The sequence below is a fragment of the Leiobunum rupestre genome, chromosome 3 (assembly GCF_980474605.1).
Source record: "Leiobunum rupestre chromosome 3, qqLeiRupe1.1.hap1, whole genome shotgun sequence".
NCBI lineage: Eukaryota > Metazoa > Arthropoda > Arachnida > Opiliones > Sclerosomatidae > Leiobunum > Leiobunum rupestre.
This window is the reverse complement of record NC_143386.1, coordinates 28597377-28618728: the sequence shown is the minus strand read 5'-3', so window position 1 is coordinate 28618728 and position 21352 is coordinate 28597377. Positions and strand designations below refer to the sequence as shown.

Here is a 21352-nt window from a genome sequence, read left to right as displayed (position 1 = left end):
TTATCAACCTTAAAGTCAATCAAAAGCTCCCCTAGCGGCGACAACGTGAAATTCGTTAATCCACCACTAAACATCCTACTTTATACTCCCTTTAAGTCGAGTACAAACGTCTAACAAATTTTGACCCTACGTAACAAAATATTTTAGTCTACAGAAATCTGCGTCAACATATCTTGACAGTAATAGAAATATAAACCTCTGGTTAAATTTGGTCTGGATCAAAGTTACCAACAAAGTTAAATAAAATGGTATTGAAAATTACCGAGATAACCCCTGTTGTAAACTGCTAGCTAAACTGGCCAAACCGATCACAACGACTTTAAAATGGTTGTATACTATTGGACCGAATCCCGTTTGACCGAATCCCATTGAACCGAAAAGTATTTTCGTTTATAGCCCAACATGGCGGGATTCAGTTGAATGGGAAATTTAAATCTGGTTCGTTTTCACTTCGGGTAGGTTAGTTCAGGTTGGGTTAGGTTAGGTTAGGTTAGGTTAGCTTAGTTCAGGTTGGGTTAGGTTGGGTTGGGTTGGGTTGGGTTGGGTTAGGTTAGATATGGTAGGCAACTATTTCACGTCGGGTCTTATCAAGGTTATTTTCGAAATTAAACCCGGAAAATATCAAATTTCAAGGGAAAAAGGTCTAAAAATACACGTTGGTACGAAATAATAAATATTTAAGACATAGTTTAGTCCAAATTAGATATACTATCGTCACGTAACCTACGATATATAAATATGTATCACTAACGATATATTGAATGAAAACCGCGCAAAACGCGGTTTTCGGTCGATTGGAATTCGGTTGAATGGTACATTCGGACGAATGGGATTTCGGTCCAATGGTCTACAATATTTTAAAATAAGTGCACATTTTTAAGTACCCCAACTGGGTGCTTGCTCGTAGCGTCGTAAGCATACGTCATAAATAAGTCCCGCCTTGAAACGTCCGCCATGACACTAACTTGACGTCACAGATCACGAGACAAAACGCCACACGATCCAGCGAAATAATCACGTCACCACCATGGGTAACTTTGTCATGTCGGACCAATACGCGTTACCATGGCAACGAACACAAGTCACACCCACGAGAAAGCCAGTTGCGTAGCCAGGGGGGGGGCACAGGGGTACGTACAAATATTTTCATTTTTTTACTTTTATTTCAATGGTGTGCCCCCCCCCCCCCCCGAAACAAAATCCTGGGTACGCCACTGGAGTAAGCTACTAATTCCTTCTTGGTAACATATGGTAAGCAACTCAAACACATAGTAACTCGACAAAATGGTTCAACACATATTCTAGTTCCATCAAGAAAGTATTAATTTCTACTTCGGGAGAAAGATTATGGGTACGTTCAGTAACGCATATCTGATAAAAATCGGTTTTTACTTGAGGTTTTCTGATGAGCGCGTGTCGTCATAGTGACGTAGGAAGTTACTGAACGGTGTTATTTCTAGTCAGCGCTGTTTTTAAAGATGGCGGCGATAAATGTTACGGGGCCCAAAAACCAGAGGAAGCGAAAAATATTAATTCAATAATTAATGAGTTGGTAAATAACGAAAGTGTTGACGAAAATATTCTTTATTGTTGCAACGATCAGTCTTTTATTAAATGAGCGAAAACGGCCATGGTAGTAGCGGAGTCATTCCAATTAAAGCAAGTATCGGCTCGACGTCAAGTAGCTCTTTTTCGTCGTAATCAAAACAAGTTAGTTAAGCTACATTTTTATCCAAAAGGCGGGTACTTATAGGTACCCCTCGCGTTGATTGGATTGTTTGTAAATTGGCCAATAACATAAATTACAGCAATTACAAACAATATTTTTACACGGGATACATAATTTAGGTTAAAGTCCACTAACAAGGAGAGTACCCGAGGTGTTTATTTCCGATTTTGTTCAAAGTCGCGCGTAATGTAGACCTATATGAGATATGAAATTTTCCAAAAGGAGACGTTGCACTATCCATTCGATTCGCCATGGCAACCGAAAATGTTTTTGATCACTTAAAACAAAAAATCTCCATTAAAAAAAATATGTGATTTTCTCGATTTCACAGGGTCCTAGCTACGAATTTTTTTTTAATTGAAAATCACGAGATGTGTTATTTGAACCACATTTAGGTAAATTTCATAAAGTTTGGGTAAATTAGAAAATTTTTGGGGTAAAAGTGAAACAATTTTTGGGTAAAATACGTAAAAAAATCTTTTTGTTTTAAGTGGTCAAAAACATTTTCGGTTGCCATGGCAAATCGAATGGGTAGTGCAACGTCTCCTATTGGGAAATTTCATACCTTATATAGGTCTACATTACGGCCGACTTTGAACAAAATCGGAAATAAACACCCCGGGTACTCTCCTTGTAAGTAGACTATAAATTGTGTAACTATAATACTCTACAATGGCTCTCTGACGACGTTATCGTTTGGCTATTTTGAATTTGACTTCCTTTGCCATTAATAGATGGAGCCACGCTTTCCAATAAAGTCGCTTTTTTCCCAAGAATCGGATAGATTCATGGCCATCTCTAATAACAGGGGGCTTTTCTTGATGATTGAGCCGACAGTTGCTTTAAATGATAGGCCTTTGACCAAACCAGTAGAATTGTTGATTAAAACTACAGTTGTATAATTTTAACTCCTCCGCCAGCTAAACTGTTAACACCGACGGATTGTCTGAAAAATAGTCATTCTCCCCAAGTATAAATACCTTCTTGGATTCAAAAGCAACGTACAAAAATGTCAAAGCAAGTAGCAAAATCTCACCAGTTGGTTCGGTGCTGGTGAACGTCATCTCGAAAATGTCCTCCGTGTGGTCTTCTGGGGGTAGATTGAACTCTAACTGCGGCGGTGGACGGGCAGTGACCGCGTGGCTCGATGTGGCCACCAAATGACCAGAGGGTGAAGGAGAGCTGGATATCTGCTGAGGGTAGGGAACATTGCTGCCATCGGACATCCTCCTCAAATTACGTAACAATTACCAGAAGTATATCATACGCTCTTACTAGATAAGTATTCGTCTCCCTGCACTGTTAATGTTATTCACTTGAAACATGTAACTTTGCAGGCTCCCCCTGATTTTTCAAAATACATTTCGCGAAAAAAATTACATCTACGTTTAATCACGAGCAAGCAGATTTACCTTTTCACAAACAAAAAAAACGCCGACAATATGTCATTAATTAATTTTAAATTCGGTATCGCTAATTAATTTTAAATGCGGTATCGCTAATTAATTTTAAATGCGGTATCGCTAATTAATTTTAAATGCGGTATCGCTAATTAATTTTAAATGCGGTATCGGGTTATTAACAGCGATAAATAAAAAGTTTTTGTTTCAATATGAACCCGATATCGTTTTAAGATAGTATCATGAATATATATTTAACAATGAATATATAACGGCAATAGGGTCTTCTCACTCTTCTGGTAGTACCTAGAATTAGGGTTGGAGCTTATCTAGTGACGGCATTAGTCACGTGTCCGGAAATATTAAACTATAGAAGCTCATTATTTTCAGAGTTTGAAGAAGCAGTGACAAGGCTTAAGGTTAGCGGGCCTACGGTTTTTACTTCTAGATGATCGAAAACGCCACATGCGGTTGTAAAAATTGCTAGTGGCGAGCTCGCGCGTAACTTGGTTAAAAATAAACAACAATTCCCGTTGACGCTAATGTAAATGTAGCGATGATTTTAAGTAAATTAATAAATCGTTTTTAGAAAAAATATTTGATTATTTTTCCATAATAAATGAATTTAAAAGAAACATAAAAAGCCTTTAAGATACATTTTATCGTTTTATTTTCGAAATAGGCGGGCTCAAAGTTCACGCGTATGCCTAGGTATACACCTAGGCAGAGAGCGGTGATTCCCGGTGAATTTAAATACTTCTACCTTGTACAACCTAGAGTAATATTTTATAGAAATTATATGACAATTAAAATTAAATTACTTACATTAATTGTTATATCGTAGACTATTTTAGTCACCGACGTCTCTCGTATGCATTGCCCTTGAACTACTGAGCTGTCTTCGTTAACTGTTTCCCTAACGTTACATATACGATTGCCTACCAAAAGAGCCCAAGGGTGTATTTAAGGGGGGGTTTTGGGGGTTCAAACCGGGGAGGGGGGTGCCTAATAAAAATCAGTGAAACTTCCGTCAGCACCCCCCCCCTTGAAATTTTTCCTCAAAACCCCCCCTGAAATAAAATCCTGGATACGCCCTTGAAAGAGCCTGACCTTTTCTATACGTAGATTCCCTAAAATATTTAGGGAATATTTAAATTAAGTCCATTTAACGACAAAATTCCCACGTATTTCGTTATTTGTTTCGTATTACAATTAGCGTTCGCCCATCATTTAACGATAGTAATCGGGTTTTTCCGTTTCAAAATACGCGGTAGATTAAACCGAGGCTTAATACTGGGCAAGATTCACCGCGTTACAATTTTCACCTACTTTAAAGATACATTGTGAACGATCCAATGGATGAAAAGTTATGAATTTAGCTTTTAAATAAACCTGAAAACTTATTTCAAGTCATATTTATAATTCACTGATGACAAAATTCGCGAAAAGTATTAATATCGTTCCGAATTACAACCTACTTTCTAAAATCTCATTTTGCTTTCTAATACGCGCGTTGACAACCTAAACTTTACCTAGACGAGCAGCTGTTCGATTATCTACATGACGCGTTAAAAATATTATTTTTGAATGTTATAAAGCGATAAACGATTTTTCAAGATGATATTATACTATATTTAAGTTCATATAAACGGAAAAAATTGTCAGTGGAATATTTCTCATATCATTTGGTCGGTTAATTAACGTTTAATTATCGCCAACTTTACATTAATTTCAATGGGGCGGGGAAAAAACTTTTAACCAAGTTACGCGCGAGCTCGCCACGAGAGGCGCTGCGTGTCATTTTCGTTTGAAACCAACGAAGCCAAGACGACATTTTTGAAATATATTCATCTGTTAACAGGGCCAGATTAACACTATTGGGGGCCCTGTGTCAAGTAGAATTTGGGGCCCCTAAGAAAATTCAGACCTTACTTTTTGGCTCTATTAAAGCCAATGTAGTATTTAAAATAAACTACCAATAGAATTACTGTATTCAATGGAAAAAATAACATTTATTTCGAAGACGGGGGCCCCCTAACCTCGGGGCCCCTGTGCCATGGCACACTTGGCACATGCCTTAATACGGCCCTGTCTGTTAAACTTCATAAATCCCGAAACATTATTATAGCCCGTCGAAGCTAATTCCTGAACAAATAATACCGTCTGGTATGAACTATGTGTGACTTAAAAAACGTCATTTCCTAGTCTCTCCTGATTGGAGCTTAGAAACATGTAAATCGCGTCACTCGGCTGATAAGCTACCGCCCTTTTCAAAGCGACATCGTACTAGGGCCATCTCATACAGTTGTATATTCATTGTTAAATATATAAATGATAGCATAATTTACATTGACAAGCCTGTTCTTCAGTTGCAACGTCTCTTCTATTTAAATAAATATGGCTATTTTTTCGTGAGCTGTTACTGCTTCAGTGAACAGTACGTCAATTGAGATATCGATGTTAAACCAAAAATAAAAGGTGACTATCTCTTGGTAACCTTGTTGTTTGTCTCGCAAGTTTCATCAAAGCTCAACAACACGAGATAAGATTAAAGCAAATAACATTAGCAGTATAGGAAGCCACACACTACATAGTAAAGCCACGGCCACACAATGGTTAAGACCCCCTAAGTAACTAGTTTTTAACAGTTTTTTGTCATCGTCGTACTAATACAGGTTGCTGAGTTACAAGATCCAATCCAATTTGTGTGCGGAAAATTCACTCGCTCGCTTGCTTTTAGGATAAACCAGGGTACACGAGAAAAGTGATTGGATGATACTACAGATATGGTAAAAAGCAAACGAGACAGTGGCGTAGCCAGGGGGGGCACAGGGGGCATATGCCCCCCCCGAAACGTATGGTCGTACGTACAAATATTTTTATTTTTTTACTTTTTTTTTCAATGGCGTGTCCCCCCCGAAATAAAATCCTGGCTACGCCACTGAACCGAGACTGCAGTTGATGCTTAACTGTATCCAGCTGTAGCAAATCCATAATAGAAGGCCACCTTGAAGAACGTTAATTCACGACAGCTAAGCCCAATAACCAACTAGTTATTTACCTATTTCAGTTTGATCAAAACGAGTTGCGAGGATACTAGTTATAATCCCGGTTCGGCTGCGCCGGGACCATGCTGGGACGAATAAATCATTTTCTTGCTATTTGTACGGTAAACCAGGGCACACGAAATCAAAAACCGTGATTGGATGATACTACCACAATGGAAAAAACTCTTCGGATTGTAGTCTATTCTTAACATTTCTTCGTCGTGTATTCTGCTTTATTTAAAAATACGAGCATGCAATCCTGACGAATACTAGTGGTTTTCTAAGGCTCGTGAGCTACAATAGAGTAGTATCGCTCTGTAGCTTTGGGCTATGACCACCATTTTGAGGGCAGTTTTTTATCTATAGGAAAAAGCATGGGTGACGTCGACATACGTCACGCCGATATTACTCTATTGCTGAACTAGTTTCAAACGCAGTACTGAACCGATTTAGCCAATAGGGTGACCGTGGCTAAAAGCTCATGTGCACTACTTGGAATTAAGTTATATCAGGGTTATTCAACTTTTGAAGGTTAGGTTACGACGCTATACCAGTAATAGAGACGCGTGTCTCAAAATAAGTCAACATTTCTTCGCCTCCACCTGCGGGATTTTATGTTGATATGTCAACAACGCCTTCTTTATTTTTAACACATAGAAAATAAATATTTTAAGGAAAGATTTATTCAAAATTAACAATATCTTTACTCGGTGTAAATAACCAAGATGGTTCTCCCGTGCAATTCGCGACCGAAAACTATCGCTACGCCCCCTTTTGTTCACCATTGAAACCTAGATGGGTTGCGGCTAAAGCAGACGCTATTAGTTTTTTCTCGTCGTTATTTTGTAAATTTTACTTTACAAATGATGATATTTGCATTGTAATATAATTTGTGCATCGTTTGCTTATATTTTGATAAGTTTATTGAAGAAAAAATGTTCTTATGACTTTTTAAGTTGCCTGTAACAGACGCTAGACCATAGGCGCTACCTAATCTCGTTTCGTTCGCGAATAACGATAAAAGAGGGGGAATTTGGGGAAAGCAAGTCTGACTTATGGGCGGCAATCGATTGCTTCCATAAGCAAAACAGGTAAAGTTGAATAACCCTGCTTCCATCAATGAGTTTGGAGATAAAACCTATTACCTGACGACACGTGTTTGGACAATATTATTTTTATTTCACAATTTTGCGTGAAACTAACGACGAAATGCGTATAGTTCGACAATAATATTTAAGTTACGAGAATCTTTGTAAAATCCTTTTGACGAACGGAATAAAAACAAACCGCTTCTAAATCGTTAATTTTCACACACGTTACAATAGTATTGTCCAGCCACAAGTGTGTTGTTCCGTCGAGTACCCGGCTTTATCAAAGTCCGTATATTGAGGTATATATAGTTTCAGACGCGGTAGTGAATCGTTTCAGCCCTTCGTGTGACCGCAGCCTTTAATCACTGGGTAAACATACTTAATTAAGTTGAGTCCATTCCTAATCAAGTGACCTTTGGTAGCTTGTTCAATTTCCAGAATCTTATTGACAAAAATAAACGCACAAATATAAACCAAATTGCATAAAAGACGCTTTGCAAAACTTACTCTTTTGATTGTGTTGCGTGGATGACGGGTCAACACGTTCGCCGTAGCTTCGTAGAGCGATGACCCCCCACTGACCAGAGGTTTCATCAAAAAAGGTACGACAACCAAGACTTTATTCAACGCGCGTCCATCCAAATTATCAGATAAGCTGGTATAAAACCCAGTCATGGTCGCGCACAAAATGCAGAAACGATAAAGTAACAGAGGACTCGCGAAGATTCCATAAAGCAACATAACTTCGTATAAATTCCCTTCTAGTTACGAGTAATTTATTTAAATTCTTATCTAAGCCTTTGCGCGTTATTACACGAGACGACGCGAAAGAAACGACTAATTACATATTTATTCGACGAGGGTTCGAAGGTTTCCAACGTGCTGGCGATGCTATTCCGAGTTCCGTTGATTCGTAAAAGAACTGAACAATGGACACAAAGCGCGCGAATGTATGAAACTCGTTAGGGTCAATTAATCACCGACTTCATTTTGAGGGAAAATGAGGGCGGCTCTATTTTTTAAATATATTAATCAAATATCGAATCTAAACGCGGAGAGTGTTTTACGTCAACACTCCATTCTAGAAAAGCCGTAATCGGATACTTTTTAAATGTTTCTATCGTCAAAATAAAGAGATTTGTACAATCGTAAAAAAAAATATTATTCGAAGCGTAGACTTAAAAAGTTGCCAAAAGGGTAAATCAAGAATGTATTTATTTATACTCATCAGACGAAAGCACTCTGTAGTCCAGCTTAATATTAATATAATTGTAAATTTAATATTAATTTAATTTAATTTTAGCATTAATTTCGCGATTAATTTAATTTTTGATTTAAATTAAATATTAATTTAAATCCTAATTTAATATTTATTTAAAATTAAACTTAATATTTATTTAAAATTAAACTTAATATTTATTTAAAATTAAACTTAATATTTATTTAAAATTAAACTTAATATTTATTTAAAATTAAACTTAATATTTATTTAAAATTAAACTTAATATTTATTTAAAATTAAACTTAATATTTATTTAAAATTAAACTTAATATTTATTTAAAATTAAACTTAATATTTATTTAAAATTAAACTTAATATTTATTTAAAATTAAACTTAATCTTTATTTAAAATTAAACTTAATATTAAATTTAATTTAAATTTTATATTAATTAAATTCTTAATTTAAACTTAATATTTATTTAAAATTAAACTTAATATGAATTTAAATTTAAATTTTATATTAGTTAAATTCTTAATTTAAACTTAATATGAATTTAAATTTAAATTTTATATTAGTTAAATTCTTAATTTTAACTTAATATGAATTTAAATTTAAATTTTATATTAGTTAAATTCTTAATTTTAACTTAATATGAATTTAAATTTAAATTTTATATTAGTTAAATTCTTAGTTTAAACTTAATATGAATTTAAATTTAAATTTTATATTTGTTAAATTCTTAATTTAAACTTAATGTGAATTTAAATTTAAATTTTATAATAATTAAATTATTAATTTAAACCTAATAATAAATTTAAATAATTAAATTATTAATTTAAACTTAATAATAAATTTAAATAATTAAATTATCTATTGAAATTTAATATGAATTTAAATTTAAATTTTTTAATAATTAAATTAATAATTTAAACCTAATAATAAATTTAAATAATTAAATTATTAATTTAAACTTAATAATAAATTTAAATAATTAAATTAGCTATTGAAATTTAATATGAATTTAAATAATTAAATTAACTATTTAAATTGAATACTAATTTAAATAATTAAATTATCTATTTAAATTTAATATTAATTTAAATAATTAAATTAGCTATTGAAAATTAATATTAATTTAAATAATTAAATTAGCCATTGAAATTTAAATAATGAAATTATCTATTGAAATTTAATATTAATTTAAATAATTAAACTATCTATTGAAATTTAAAATTAATTTAAATAATTAAACTATCTATTGAAATTTAAAATTAATTTAAATAATTAAACTATCTATTGAAATTTAATATTAATTTAAATCCTTATATAATATTAATTTAAATCCTAATCCTAATTTAATATTAATTTAAATCATAATCCTAATATAATAATAATTTAAATCCTAATCCTAATTTAATATTAATTAAAATCTTAATCCCAATTTAATATTTATTTAAATCCTAATCCTAATTTAATATTCATTTAATTCTTAATTTTAATTACCTAGCAATTTAATTCTTAAGTTTAAATACATAGTAATTTATTTCTTAAGGTTAATTACATTGTAGTTTAATTCTTAATCCTAATTTAATATTAATTACATTGTAGTTAAATTATTAATCCTAATTTAATATTAATCACAGTGTAGTTTAATTCTTAATCCTAATTTAATATTAATTAATTTTATAATTCTAATTGTCTATTAATTTCATTTCTAATGGGAGGGGCTCTATATTCCTGTAACAGACAGTGACGAAGCCCTCTACATTGGACAATGGCGTCAACCCAAACGAAATGTATTAAAGTATAACTGCTGCGCCATCTATGAGACGCCGGACAAACCAAGTACTGAAAAGGCCCAACTACACCTGGGCCCGTGCAGCCTATAGGACCCGTGTTTGGAGAAGTAAGGTATCCTTTAATTGGGGTTCCCCGAAATCGACCAGCTGCCTTGGGTGACCCTGGTGGTGATTAGCCGAATATTTCTGGATAAATATACAATTCGGTTGTCCCAGGGCCAGTGGCGTAGACAAGGGGGGGGTTTCCAGGTCCAGACCCCCCTTGGGTCTACCTTTGACTGTACTAAATTCCCACCCCTTGTCGACCCCCACCTTGACGAATTTCTGGCTACGCCACTGCCCAGGGCAAAACCTAGCAAACGCCATCATTTAAATTTCGAGATAAATAATTTTTTTTATTTTGAATGTAAGGGGGGTACTTACAGATATATCTCATGGACGAATGGTTTTTGGCTGTTATAATTTCCTAAATCACTTTTCTCACTTAAATTCCTTTTTTTAAAATTCTGTCACTAAAAGTCACTTTTTAAAAATTAGTCACTATTTATCACTTTTTTAGGATTTTTGGGTTTTTAATATTATTAGTCCCAAAAAATATCTTCTAAACTATTTAAAACCCTAACTGAAATGAGCTCCGTGTTGTTAAGCGGGGAAAAAATATATTTAAAAAAATCCCGGCAGTTACTAATTCTGCAGTGTGTTCATTTTCGCGCTGCAGCTGCCCCTGGAAGGAGCCTGACCAGGTTGGGACATAAGGCACTAGTCACGGCATTTGACTACTAAAATAAATGCTCAAACTACTAAAATTAATCGAAATCTGGGGGCTCACTAACTAATTTGACTAGTGAAAAATTTACCTAAATATTCATAAATAATGGCGAATATGGCGTATTATAAATTCATCATTCATCAATCCCATTTTATTTAAAAAAAATTGTGATCGGCCAAAGTCACGTAACTCAAGTGATAATAAATTCATATTTTAATTCTGACGGGTAAAGCAAAATGTTCGCTGTCCATCTGGTTTTTAAACCCCCATTTTTACCCCCACTTGTCAGTGACTACTAAAATAAATTAAGATAGGAGGCTCACTAGTCAGGCTGACTACTAAAAAAATATCCTTATATCCAACTCTGAGCCTGATCATTTGAATTCGTCTGCTTGTGTGTTTTCAAGCGCCAAAGCATTTTTTTAACTTTTAAAACCTTGGTTTTTCTTCTTTTTTAGTCACTCTTCAGTCACTCTTCAGTCACTATTTTTAAAAAATTTCGTCCTTTAAATCACGACATTTTGCTGTGTGACTCAGCAACCGGCCTGCAGTAGATGTATAATTCTCGTTCACACTTGAATCTACTACTAACTCCAAATCTTCAAAATTGGTATCTACTAGGTTTTGCAATGATACAGCGGAATGTTTTTCTATTACGCTGCATTCCACTGCACAACAACGTATGTCTAAAAACCGCATTTTGAGCAAACAAGTCTTTAGTGTTATGTCTATAATATATCTAATAATTAAAATATATTAAAGAGAAGGTTAGAACAACATTAAAAAATGAGTTATGAGTCCGTCTATGGTAAAAATACTTGAGGATTCTTCAATAGCGGCGCCAGCAATAGGCCGGGGTAGGCCTGGGCCTACTGGAAATTTTGGTAGGGCCTCCAAAAGTCGTCTAAGGGGCCTCCAAAATTTAATATATGGGCCTCCAAATTATTTAATATAAAAAATTCTGTAATGAGAGTTAAATACGATAAGATGAATAACTAAAAATATATAAATTGGGAACAATACTTCAACTCACCTCAATTTATGAGCATTTACCCTAGCTTGCTCGCATTTACCCAACGACAAAATAATTTACCCAAAAATACTAAAATGTTCCCAATTTATATATTTTTAGTTATTCATCTTATCGTATTTAACTCGCATTTACCCAAAGTAATATTTTTTTAATTTAATAGTATTTACCCAAATTTAATCGTCTTTGTCCAATTTGCAATTTGGACAAATTTACTTAAATTAGTCGTAACTTACCGAAATTTACTATCTCTTACCGAATTTCACTCGTATTTTCCGTAATATATTAACATTACCTTAAATTATCAGTACTTACCCAATTTAATTGACTTTGTCCAATACAGACGAATTAATTCAAATTAATTAAAATTTACACGTTATTACTTATATTGCCGAATATTTCTCGTATTTAACAAAATTTATTGTGTTTTTCATGGTTTATCCAATTTTTTGTTAAATTGGTCCAATTTAGTCGAATTTATCTAAACAATTTCTATTTTGTTAGTTTAATTAGCAATTATTCACAAATATTTGAACTTACCTCAATTTACCCTACCTCGCTCGCTTTTACCCAACGACGTACCAATTCACCCAAAAATAGTCTCTTACCCAAAAATACAAATATTTTTCCAATTTACATATTATAATAATATTAAAAGGATATCAATCAAGAAATTTATTTAACAAATTTTTACAAAATAGCAAAAAACACCCGTATACACATTATGGTAAAGGATACAGGATAATATTATCCTATGTATTCCCCCCCTCTGCGCAACTTCTAGTTATTCCCTTCAGCAGATAGATGGCGACAGGTTTCCCGTAACTCACTCGAAATATAATAAACACGAAAACCACCATTACTTGTTCGCGTTTTTACTATAATAAATATTAGACAAGTTAATCCACCCATTGTAAATTTGTAGCTGAGTGTAAGATGTAGACGAGGGGGTAGTCACTTAAGAAATCTGGTGTACAAATAGTGATAAATCTAAATAATTATTTCCGGAAATCTAAAAATACAGGAGAAATATTAGAACAAATTTCGGTATTTCGGGAAATCTAGAAATACAGGAGAAATATTATAAATCTAGAGAAATTTAAAGAAATATTGGAAATCTCGAGAAATAAACGGAAATATTCAAGAAAAACGGAAATATTTAAGAAATATCGGAAAAATTTAAGAAAAATCGGAAATATTTAAGAAACATCGGAAATATTTAGGAAATATCGGAAAAATTTAAGAAATATCGGAAATATTTATATCGGAAAAGTTCCAGAAATATCGGAAAAGTTCCAGAAATATCGGAAATATTTAAGAAATATCGGAAATATTCCAGAAATATTGGAAATATTAAGAAGTATCGGAAAATATTTAAGAAGTATCGGAAAATATTTAAGAAGTATCGGAAATATTTAAGAAGTATCGGAAATATTTAAGAAGTATCGGAAATATTTAAGAATAATCGGAAATATTCAAGACATATCGGAAAAATTTAAGAAATATCGGAAAAATTTAAGAAATATCGGAAATATTTGGAAATCAGAAATCTGGTGTAAAGTACAATGCTACAATCTCCACTCCTAAAAAATCCCCTACACGTGTTCAATGGGTGCATTAACCTGTACTACTGGTAAAATCACTGTCCCCCCCAAAATGTGTTTCGCAGCTAAAACAAAGGGTTATTTGATAAAAGCATCTACCCTGGGATGGGTGTGTGTACTTAGGAATATATTTAGCGTAGTTCTATGAATATTATGTAATTTTTTTATTAATAATATTTTCTTATCTTGGGTATTTTAGTCAAGTGAAATGAAATTTTTTCGTTGTTAAGTTAAAACACAACGGAATTAAAATAGACCTCTTTAAGTTAGCTATTTGGGGCTGTTTACAAATTACGTAACGTGGTAGGGGGGAGGGGGGGGGGTTTTGGCAAGCGTTACGAAATGTTACGTGGGGGGGAGGGGGGTTCACTAAAATGTTACGTAACACATCTTACTTTTAATATCGTAAAATAAAATTTTCTCCATTTTCAGAAACAGTCACAATTATTAAAAACATTTGTATTTTCATTGGTTTACTCACGTTTAAAAGAATTTCATACCCATGGGTATAAAGTGTTGCGTAAAAATACAGTTGTAATTTCAAATGTAAATTACAAACAAGTTGGCAAGCCAAAATATACCTCTCCTCGGTAGAATTGTCCCTAGTGGTATTAATTTCTCGAGATAACCCTTAAAGATATATCTCCGCAATTTAGAGTTATTTGTTAAAAATATTAACCCATTTCTATCCCGCCCGGTATAAAATTTTAATTATAATTAAAATAATTGAGACGAAACGACCAATTTTAATTTATTCAGAATATCATAAGTTAAGTAGTTACAACAGTAAGTTAGACGTACTATAACAATGCACAATTGAATTAAACCCTTTTACAGAACAAGTTTATCAGTTAAATATAATACGAAGCAAATTTTAATGAAAGAAATATCTACAGAGGCTTTTTGGAATTACTCGCTTACGAAATACTTGCCGCATCTTTAACGCTCATTTTATTTCAACACTCGCCCTTGATGAAGATACCGTAGATATCTGGTAGTGGACGACTCGTTCACTTCCTGTTGACGTTGTGACGCATACCACATGAAAAAGACCAATGCCGTCCAATTTCCAATATCATATAATGACTCGCACACCCAAGAAATCATTGACTGCGTTAGAAATCGTAGATATCCAAATATCCACACCAAATGTATTTACAAGAAGCAAAAACCTTACCATCAACAAAGCACAGAGAGCCACTTGACTAACCGCCACCTCTTAAAGCAATTAACGTTAAATTATCTCCTTTGAATTAACAGAACTATATATAGGTCGTTAAGAAAGTGGACCACCCACAGGGTCTACCCTTTAACCCTCTAATCTCGGCTGACTGCGCTAAAACAAGATTTAACCTTTAAAAAATACCAGATTAGGCCTTCATAAATTCATTAATAAAAAAAGACTTTATTACCTATTATGCTTACGATGCCTGTCTTAATTTCAGTGAATCTAAGCAGCTATCGGTGGTTCTGTGGTAGAGCGCTCGACTGCCAAGCCGAATGGTCTGGGTTCGAAACTTGGGTGGCGCATTTGTTTTTAATCAATAGAGAAACGCTAAATTAGAATTTCTTCGATGCAATAATTTCAATTTCAATTCTATTTCAATTAAACCAAAATTTCGTACTCTATTAAATACGCTTCCGATAAAGCTGAAGGTCTAATTTTCAATAAGGCGTAACAAGTGTCGGTGGTTCTGTGGTAGAACGTCCGCCTGTCAATCAGGAGGTCTCGGGTTCAAATCCCGCCCGATGCGATCGCAAATTGATACTAAGACGAATACCGTGTACAACTGGTGGAAACCCTGCCATTGGACGTTGAGAGGTAGCATTACACTCAGCACTCGGTCCGTCCCAAAGTCATTAAGAAGACGTTGGAGAGAAAACGCCCATATAAACACAACAGACCCAACATGCACATCCATCAGAACACAAACACAACAAATTCAACACTCACAACCTACGCATAAACATTACAAAAACCGTAATACACCAACCGTCACGACGGTGAGCGAAAAAACACCATCCAAACCAAACCGCAAATGCATCCGTTAACGCTCACCGTCACACGGTGGTTTTGCCAACCCTTTGAGAAACTGCGTACGCAGTGATTACACTTTGCACCGAAAATGCGAACGCGTTCGCAGTCCTGACAGACAGACACACCCACAGACCCACCCACAGACCCACCCACAGACCCACCCACAGACAGACACGGTCGTTGTATAACCCCTCCTAGGGGACTTTGTCCCCTCGGAGAGGTAACAATAAAATTTAGTACTTGATCTTATTGTACTTTATTACCAGCATATTAGTTGTTACGTACTATAATAATTTAAGGGGGGGGGGGGTTCGATATTTGTTACGTAATTTGAGAAGAGGGGTCTTTCCATTTGTTACTCTTTGTTACGAGGGGGGAGTCCAAAAAGTGGTTTTTCTGCGTTACGTAATTTGTGAACAGCCCCTTTGGTATTCAAAATTTTGGTTTCCATAAAATAAAACAATAAAAAAAATAAAAGTATAAAATGTTTTTCTCCGCGTCACGAGCTTTATTGGCACGCGCGCGAATTTTAACATTCAAAATCTTCATCGACTCCAGGTCAACAATAGATCCAGTTGTTGTTAACTGAGAATACAGGTGGATACCAGGGCCCCCAGAGGTCCTATAATCTATATAAAATCCTATATTTTCAAAAATGTCGCATAACATCCTATATTTTTAACAAAATCCCAGAAAGTTCCTAAAAAATCCTATATTTTTAACAAAATTCCCATTAGTCCTATAAAATCTTATAATTTTAGAAAAATCTCCAAAAGTCCTATATAGATCCGATACTTTTAGCCAAATCCCCAGAAAGTCGTATAAAATCCTATAATTTTTATATTTTGCCCATTTCAAATCACGCCTTTCAGTTAAATTGCTATACTAGATTTAGCTATAGGATAAATAACTATTCAAAGTTATTCTAGTCTATACTTTGGTTAGCTACTAGTATATTTTTGTGATAAAATGGTTAAATGGTTTATCTTTTAATGGAAAATTAAAAATTTATTTAACTAAATATAGATTTTTTTTCAAAATTCATAAAGTTAATAAATGAAATAGCATATATAGTCCAATAAAATCCTATAATTTTCAAAAAATAGTCCTATAAAGTCCTATATTTTTCGAAATGTAATACCCGCGGACGGTCAAAGCCCTGGATGAAGAAGCCCCTTTGATTCCGTTTCTACTAAAAATAACGTTGACTTCTAAATATAACCATTTGGAAACCCGCTACAAGCGGCCAAAATTGATTTTCACTTACCATCATTTAGAGATAAAAAAACTGCAAACATTGGCAACAATTTTGGACACAAAATGACTTCGCTAAATGTCCCGAAACGGTGCTTGTCAACTTTTATACTTTATTTCATCCTAAATGCGATTTTAAACGTATTATTACCACCTATTAAAACCACATTAGTTCAGAGACTTTCGGGTTTATATTTGAGCAAGAATGTTTTCATTTCTACTGTGCTGAGATGATATTTCACTTGGCTCCCAAGTACTGTCAAAAGTATATCAAATATATTTTACCAGGAAACTATCGAGGTATACACTTGGTTCTAAGGTTCCATTGGGACGGTGATACGAAAGCGCGTCGAGAAAAAGGCGGGGCTTAACTACGTCAAGTGTAAGACGTCACGCGACATTTCAAATTCATTGGCTCGAGGTTTGACGAGAAAAGAATGCGTCGTCATGGTAACAAATAGGCGATCTTCCCGCGCTAAAAAGGCTTATAAAACAATGGATTTAAAAACCTCAATTTGTTATCGTACTTAATATTTTAAAGTAATTATTATGTTCTTCGCGAAAGAAGTGTAGTGATACCTAATTTCAAGTATTTGTATTGTTATAAAAGAGATAATCAGGTAAGATAATAATATAATAACCATGACTAGGCTCAGGTAGACTAGGAGTTGCGATAAAAGATGTATTGGAATATTCAAGTTTAATTGGCATGCATCAAGAGCGTACCGAGCCAATTTAATGTATTACCTTAAAAGTGTTTGCCAGTTAATTGTACACGCTTATATAATTTTCTACAATTTATACCTTGTCTAGGCTATGAAAATGCCAGATAATTAGGTAGAACAACAACTTATATCAAAAAGCAGGACTATTGTTTTACGTGTGATCAATATAGGAAATTTAGCTAGAAATTGCTTTAGACAATTACCAATTTTTGTACACTCGTGAAATTGCTGTTTTTTTTTATTTATTTATTTATAACTAGATTTATTTTAATTGCTATCAGCTAAGTTTGGAAATAAATATTTTCCCAAAAACCACTTGATACGGCTCATTTTCTAACAGAATCATTTTCGGAAAATGTTGGCTTATATTAGTAATTAATCTTATTTTCATTCGTTATTTTATAGGTGTACAAACCATATTATAAAAATATATTTTAAAACAACCAAACCATTAAACTGTGTAATAAACGCAACAAATCTAGCAAATATTTTTTATCCTGGTGATTCAAACTTCATAAACAGGAAACAGATTTTTAACGGTTTTAGCGGTTGTGGTTTGTATTTTCAGATTGTTGTTTACAAAGGAAACCCCAAACGTCTCTCATAACCATCCATGTTATCACGTTAAATAACTATTATAGTTATTATTTTAGTATAATCGGTATAGTTAAATGATATTTTTTCCACCTCCGATTCTAAGATAGATTCGAAATTATCTCGGAAATTATTCATCATCAAAAAAAGGTAAACAACTATTAAGCCTTGGTACAATCATTTATATTTATGAATAATAATATTATATTATGATAATAATAATAGAACGGTAAGCAGAATATTTTACTATATGTGCGATCGGAAAATCTCGACATTCTAAATTTTTACGATTAATTTAAAAGACTAATATATTAGCACCGCACGGTAATATCGTGGTTCCACTTTTAAATTCCAAGGAAGCTTCTTTCCATATTTGCTACCCCCCCCCCCCCGGTTATTTTGAATCACCAGCCTATACTAGCATTTCCTGTTATGCCCGCGAGTACCGCTAGAGTGCGTCGATGCTTGTTCTTTTTACTTTTTTCCCGGGCCGGACCGTCCCTGTGGTTAATTAGTCCATGTAGTACCACTGTAATTCTCGCATTGGAAAGGGGGAGGTGGGTACCACGGTAATTATCACATGGGGGAAAAGGGGAGGTAGGGCCTTACTGGGGTGGTTCAACTTTGGGGAAAAGGGTGCCACGGAAATTCTTGCATGGGAAAAAGGGGTTGGGGGGCGTACTGGGGTGAAGTGCCTCGAAACACACAACTAGCTGAGGGCCCGCCTGTAAGGCGGGCTTCTCGGCTAGTTAAATAGAAGAGCCAGGTTTTCATCGTCAAAATGCAAGCCAACCATAACCACGTGATAGCTTTTTGCGTCAAAAATGGAGCTCTCCTATTGGTCCGTGACTTGGGTAAAAAAATTCGTAAAAATAACAGCGTCGCCGATTAACAGGAATCGCTAAAACGTCTCTGCACCAGGCCCTAAGGTAGCTAAATGTAAAAAGTTATATTACGTAATGCCAAGAACGTATATATGTATAAGAACGTTGAACGATCAAATTGGCGCCTGGTGCCATGATTCAATCGGTTACGGAATAACTCCGCCCAAAAAACCGCGTGCGGCGCGCGCTAAAGTTTAAAACCGTTTCCCGTTTCTAGTTCAAGCGCGCGCTGCACGCGGATTTTAGGGCGGAGTTATTCTGAAACCGATTGTATCATGGCCCAAGCGATGCCTTTTGTTCAACGTTCTTATATATATATACGTTCTTGGTAATGCGTATAGCATAAGTGGCATAATTACCCTAAGTGTGTCTATAAGATAAATTTTTCAATGATACCTTGTTTAACGGAAGTGACGTAAATGACGTCACTTTTTCCAGTGACGCAATTTACGTAATGTGTTCGCGAAGCGGCGTCTGCGACGGGAGCATTACAAAGACCATATATGGTAGTAGAACGGAATTCACGAGTCCTGCGTTTCTTTGGCATGTGTAGAACAAGCTCTCATTGGCACAGTTAGGGTAATTATGCCACTTATGGTATAGCATATTCGCGACCGTAAACAATCGCTACACCCCCTTTGGTTCGCCATCGAAACCTAGATAGGTAGCGGTTAAAGCAGACGCTATTAGTTTTTCCTCATCGTTATTCGTAAATTTGACTTCAAAAATAATAATACTTGCAATTTAATTTTTCGTCGCTTACTTATATTTTGATAAGTTGATTAAAAAAAACCGTTCTTATGACTTTTTAATTTGTCTGTAGCAGACGCTAGATCGTCGGGGCCACCTCGGAGAAGCTAGCGCCGTTACGCCACCTAGACTCGTTTCGGTCGCGAATTTACCTCTAAACATGTTGATTGTTACCCAAGAGTAATAATGATAATAATAATACTAATCAACCTGGCCACCTGATTTAAACGCAATAAAAGTCGCTAGATGACTTGGGTCTAGGGTGGGATTTTTCAAGCCCTGTTTCCACCGGTCGTGAGAAATACGTAGATTGTGAGATGGTTGATAAGCAATAATTAAATAATCAAATACCGCGACGTAGAGATGTAAATTGACCTTCCACAAATTATATGACTTAATTAAATACTTAATTAAAAAGTCTTTACTGTGTAATTAAAGTAGTTTGACTTCGTTTTTATTAATTTCCACAAATTATCCTACTCTTCCATCCAGTGTCAAATCGAATTATGTAATATTTGATCGAATTATTTGGTATTCGATTGAATTATTTGGTATTCGATTGAATTATTTGGTATTCAAATGAATTTTTTGGTATTCGATTGAATTATTTGGTATTCGATTGAATTATTTGGTATTCGATTGAATTATTTGGTATTCGATCGAATTTTTTGGTATTTAACCAAATTATTTGGTATTCGATATAATTATTTCGTATTTAAGCGAATTACTTCGTATTTAATCGAATTACTTCGTATTTAATCGAATTATTTGGAATTCAATCTAATTATATGGTATTCAATCTAATTATTTGGTATTCGATCTATTTATTTGGTAATTAACCGAATTATTGGCTATTTGATTTAATTATTTGGTATTTAACCGAATTATTTGGTATTTCACCGAATTATTTGGTATTTCACCGAATTATTTGGTATTTGGTCTTATTATTTGGTATTTGATCGTATTATTTGATATTCGATCTAATTATTTAGTATTCGATCGAATTATTTAGTATTAGATCATATTATTTGATATTCGATCTAATTATTTGGTATTAGATCATATTATTTGATATTCGATCTAATTATTTGGTATTCGATCTAATTATTTGCTCTTCGATCAAGTTATTTTGCATTCGATCAAATTATTAAGTATTCGATCGAATTATTTGGTATTTAACCGTATTTCTTGGTATTCGATCGAATTATTTAGTATTTGATCGAATTATTTGGTATTCGATCTAATGATTGGGTATAACCAAATATCTAACACACCCCAATAGTTCCTTTAAGACTCATTTACTGCAATATATATTGACCGGAAGTACCTTGCACCAACTGCTGGGTTTAGCACATGGAGAAACATCATTAAGCCTTATAAAAACTTGATTTGCTACTCCTCCGGTATACTCTCA

General features: G+C 34.0%; 1 protein-coding gene across 6 annotated transcripts in view; it reads right to left on the bottom strand.

The window, feature by feature from the left end:
- The window catches only part of LOC149951374 (adhesion G protein-coupled receptor L4-like), a 32148-nt gene extending 23900 nt beyond the window's left edge, over positions 1–8248 (bottom strand). For 2 of the 6 annotated variants that reach the window (XM_090168013.1, XM_090168015.1), the window contains exons 1-3: positions 7775–8248; positions 7647–7708; positions 2766–2959 (exon numbers count right to left, since the gene is read on the bottom strand). In XM_090168013.1, coding sequence (XP_090024139.1) covers positions 2766–2959; positions 7647–7708; positions 7775–8008 — 490 coding nt within the window. In that variant the 5' untranslated portion in view covers positions 8009–8248. The remainder of the gene's footprint in view (positions 1–2765; positions 2960–7646; positions 7709–7774) is intronic. The other 4 variants (XM_090168012.1, XM_090168011.1, XM_090168009.1 and 1 more) reach the window with 3 other exon arrangements.
- Positions 8249–21352: the final 13104 nt, after the last annotated feature.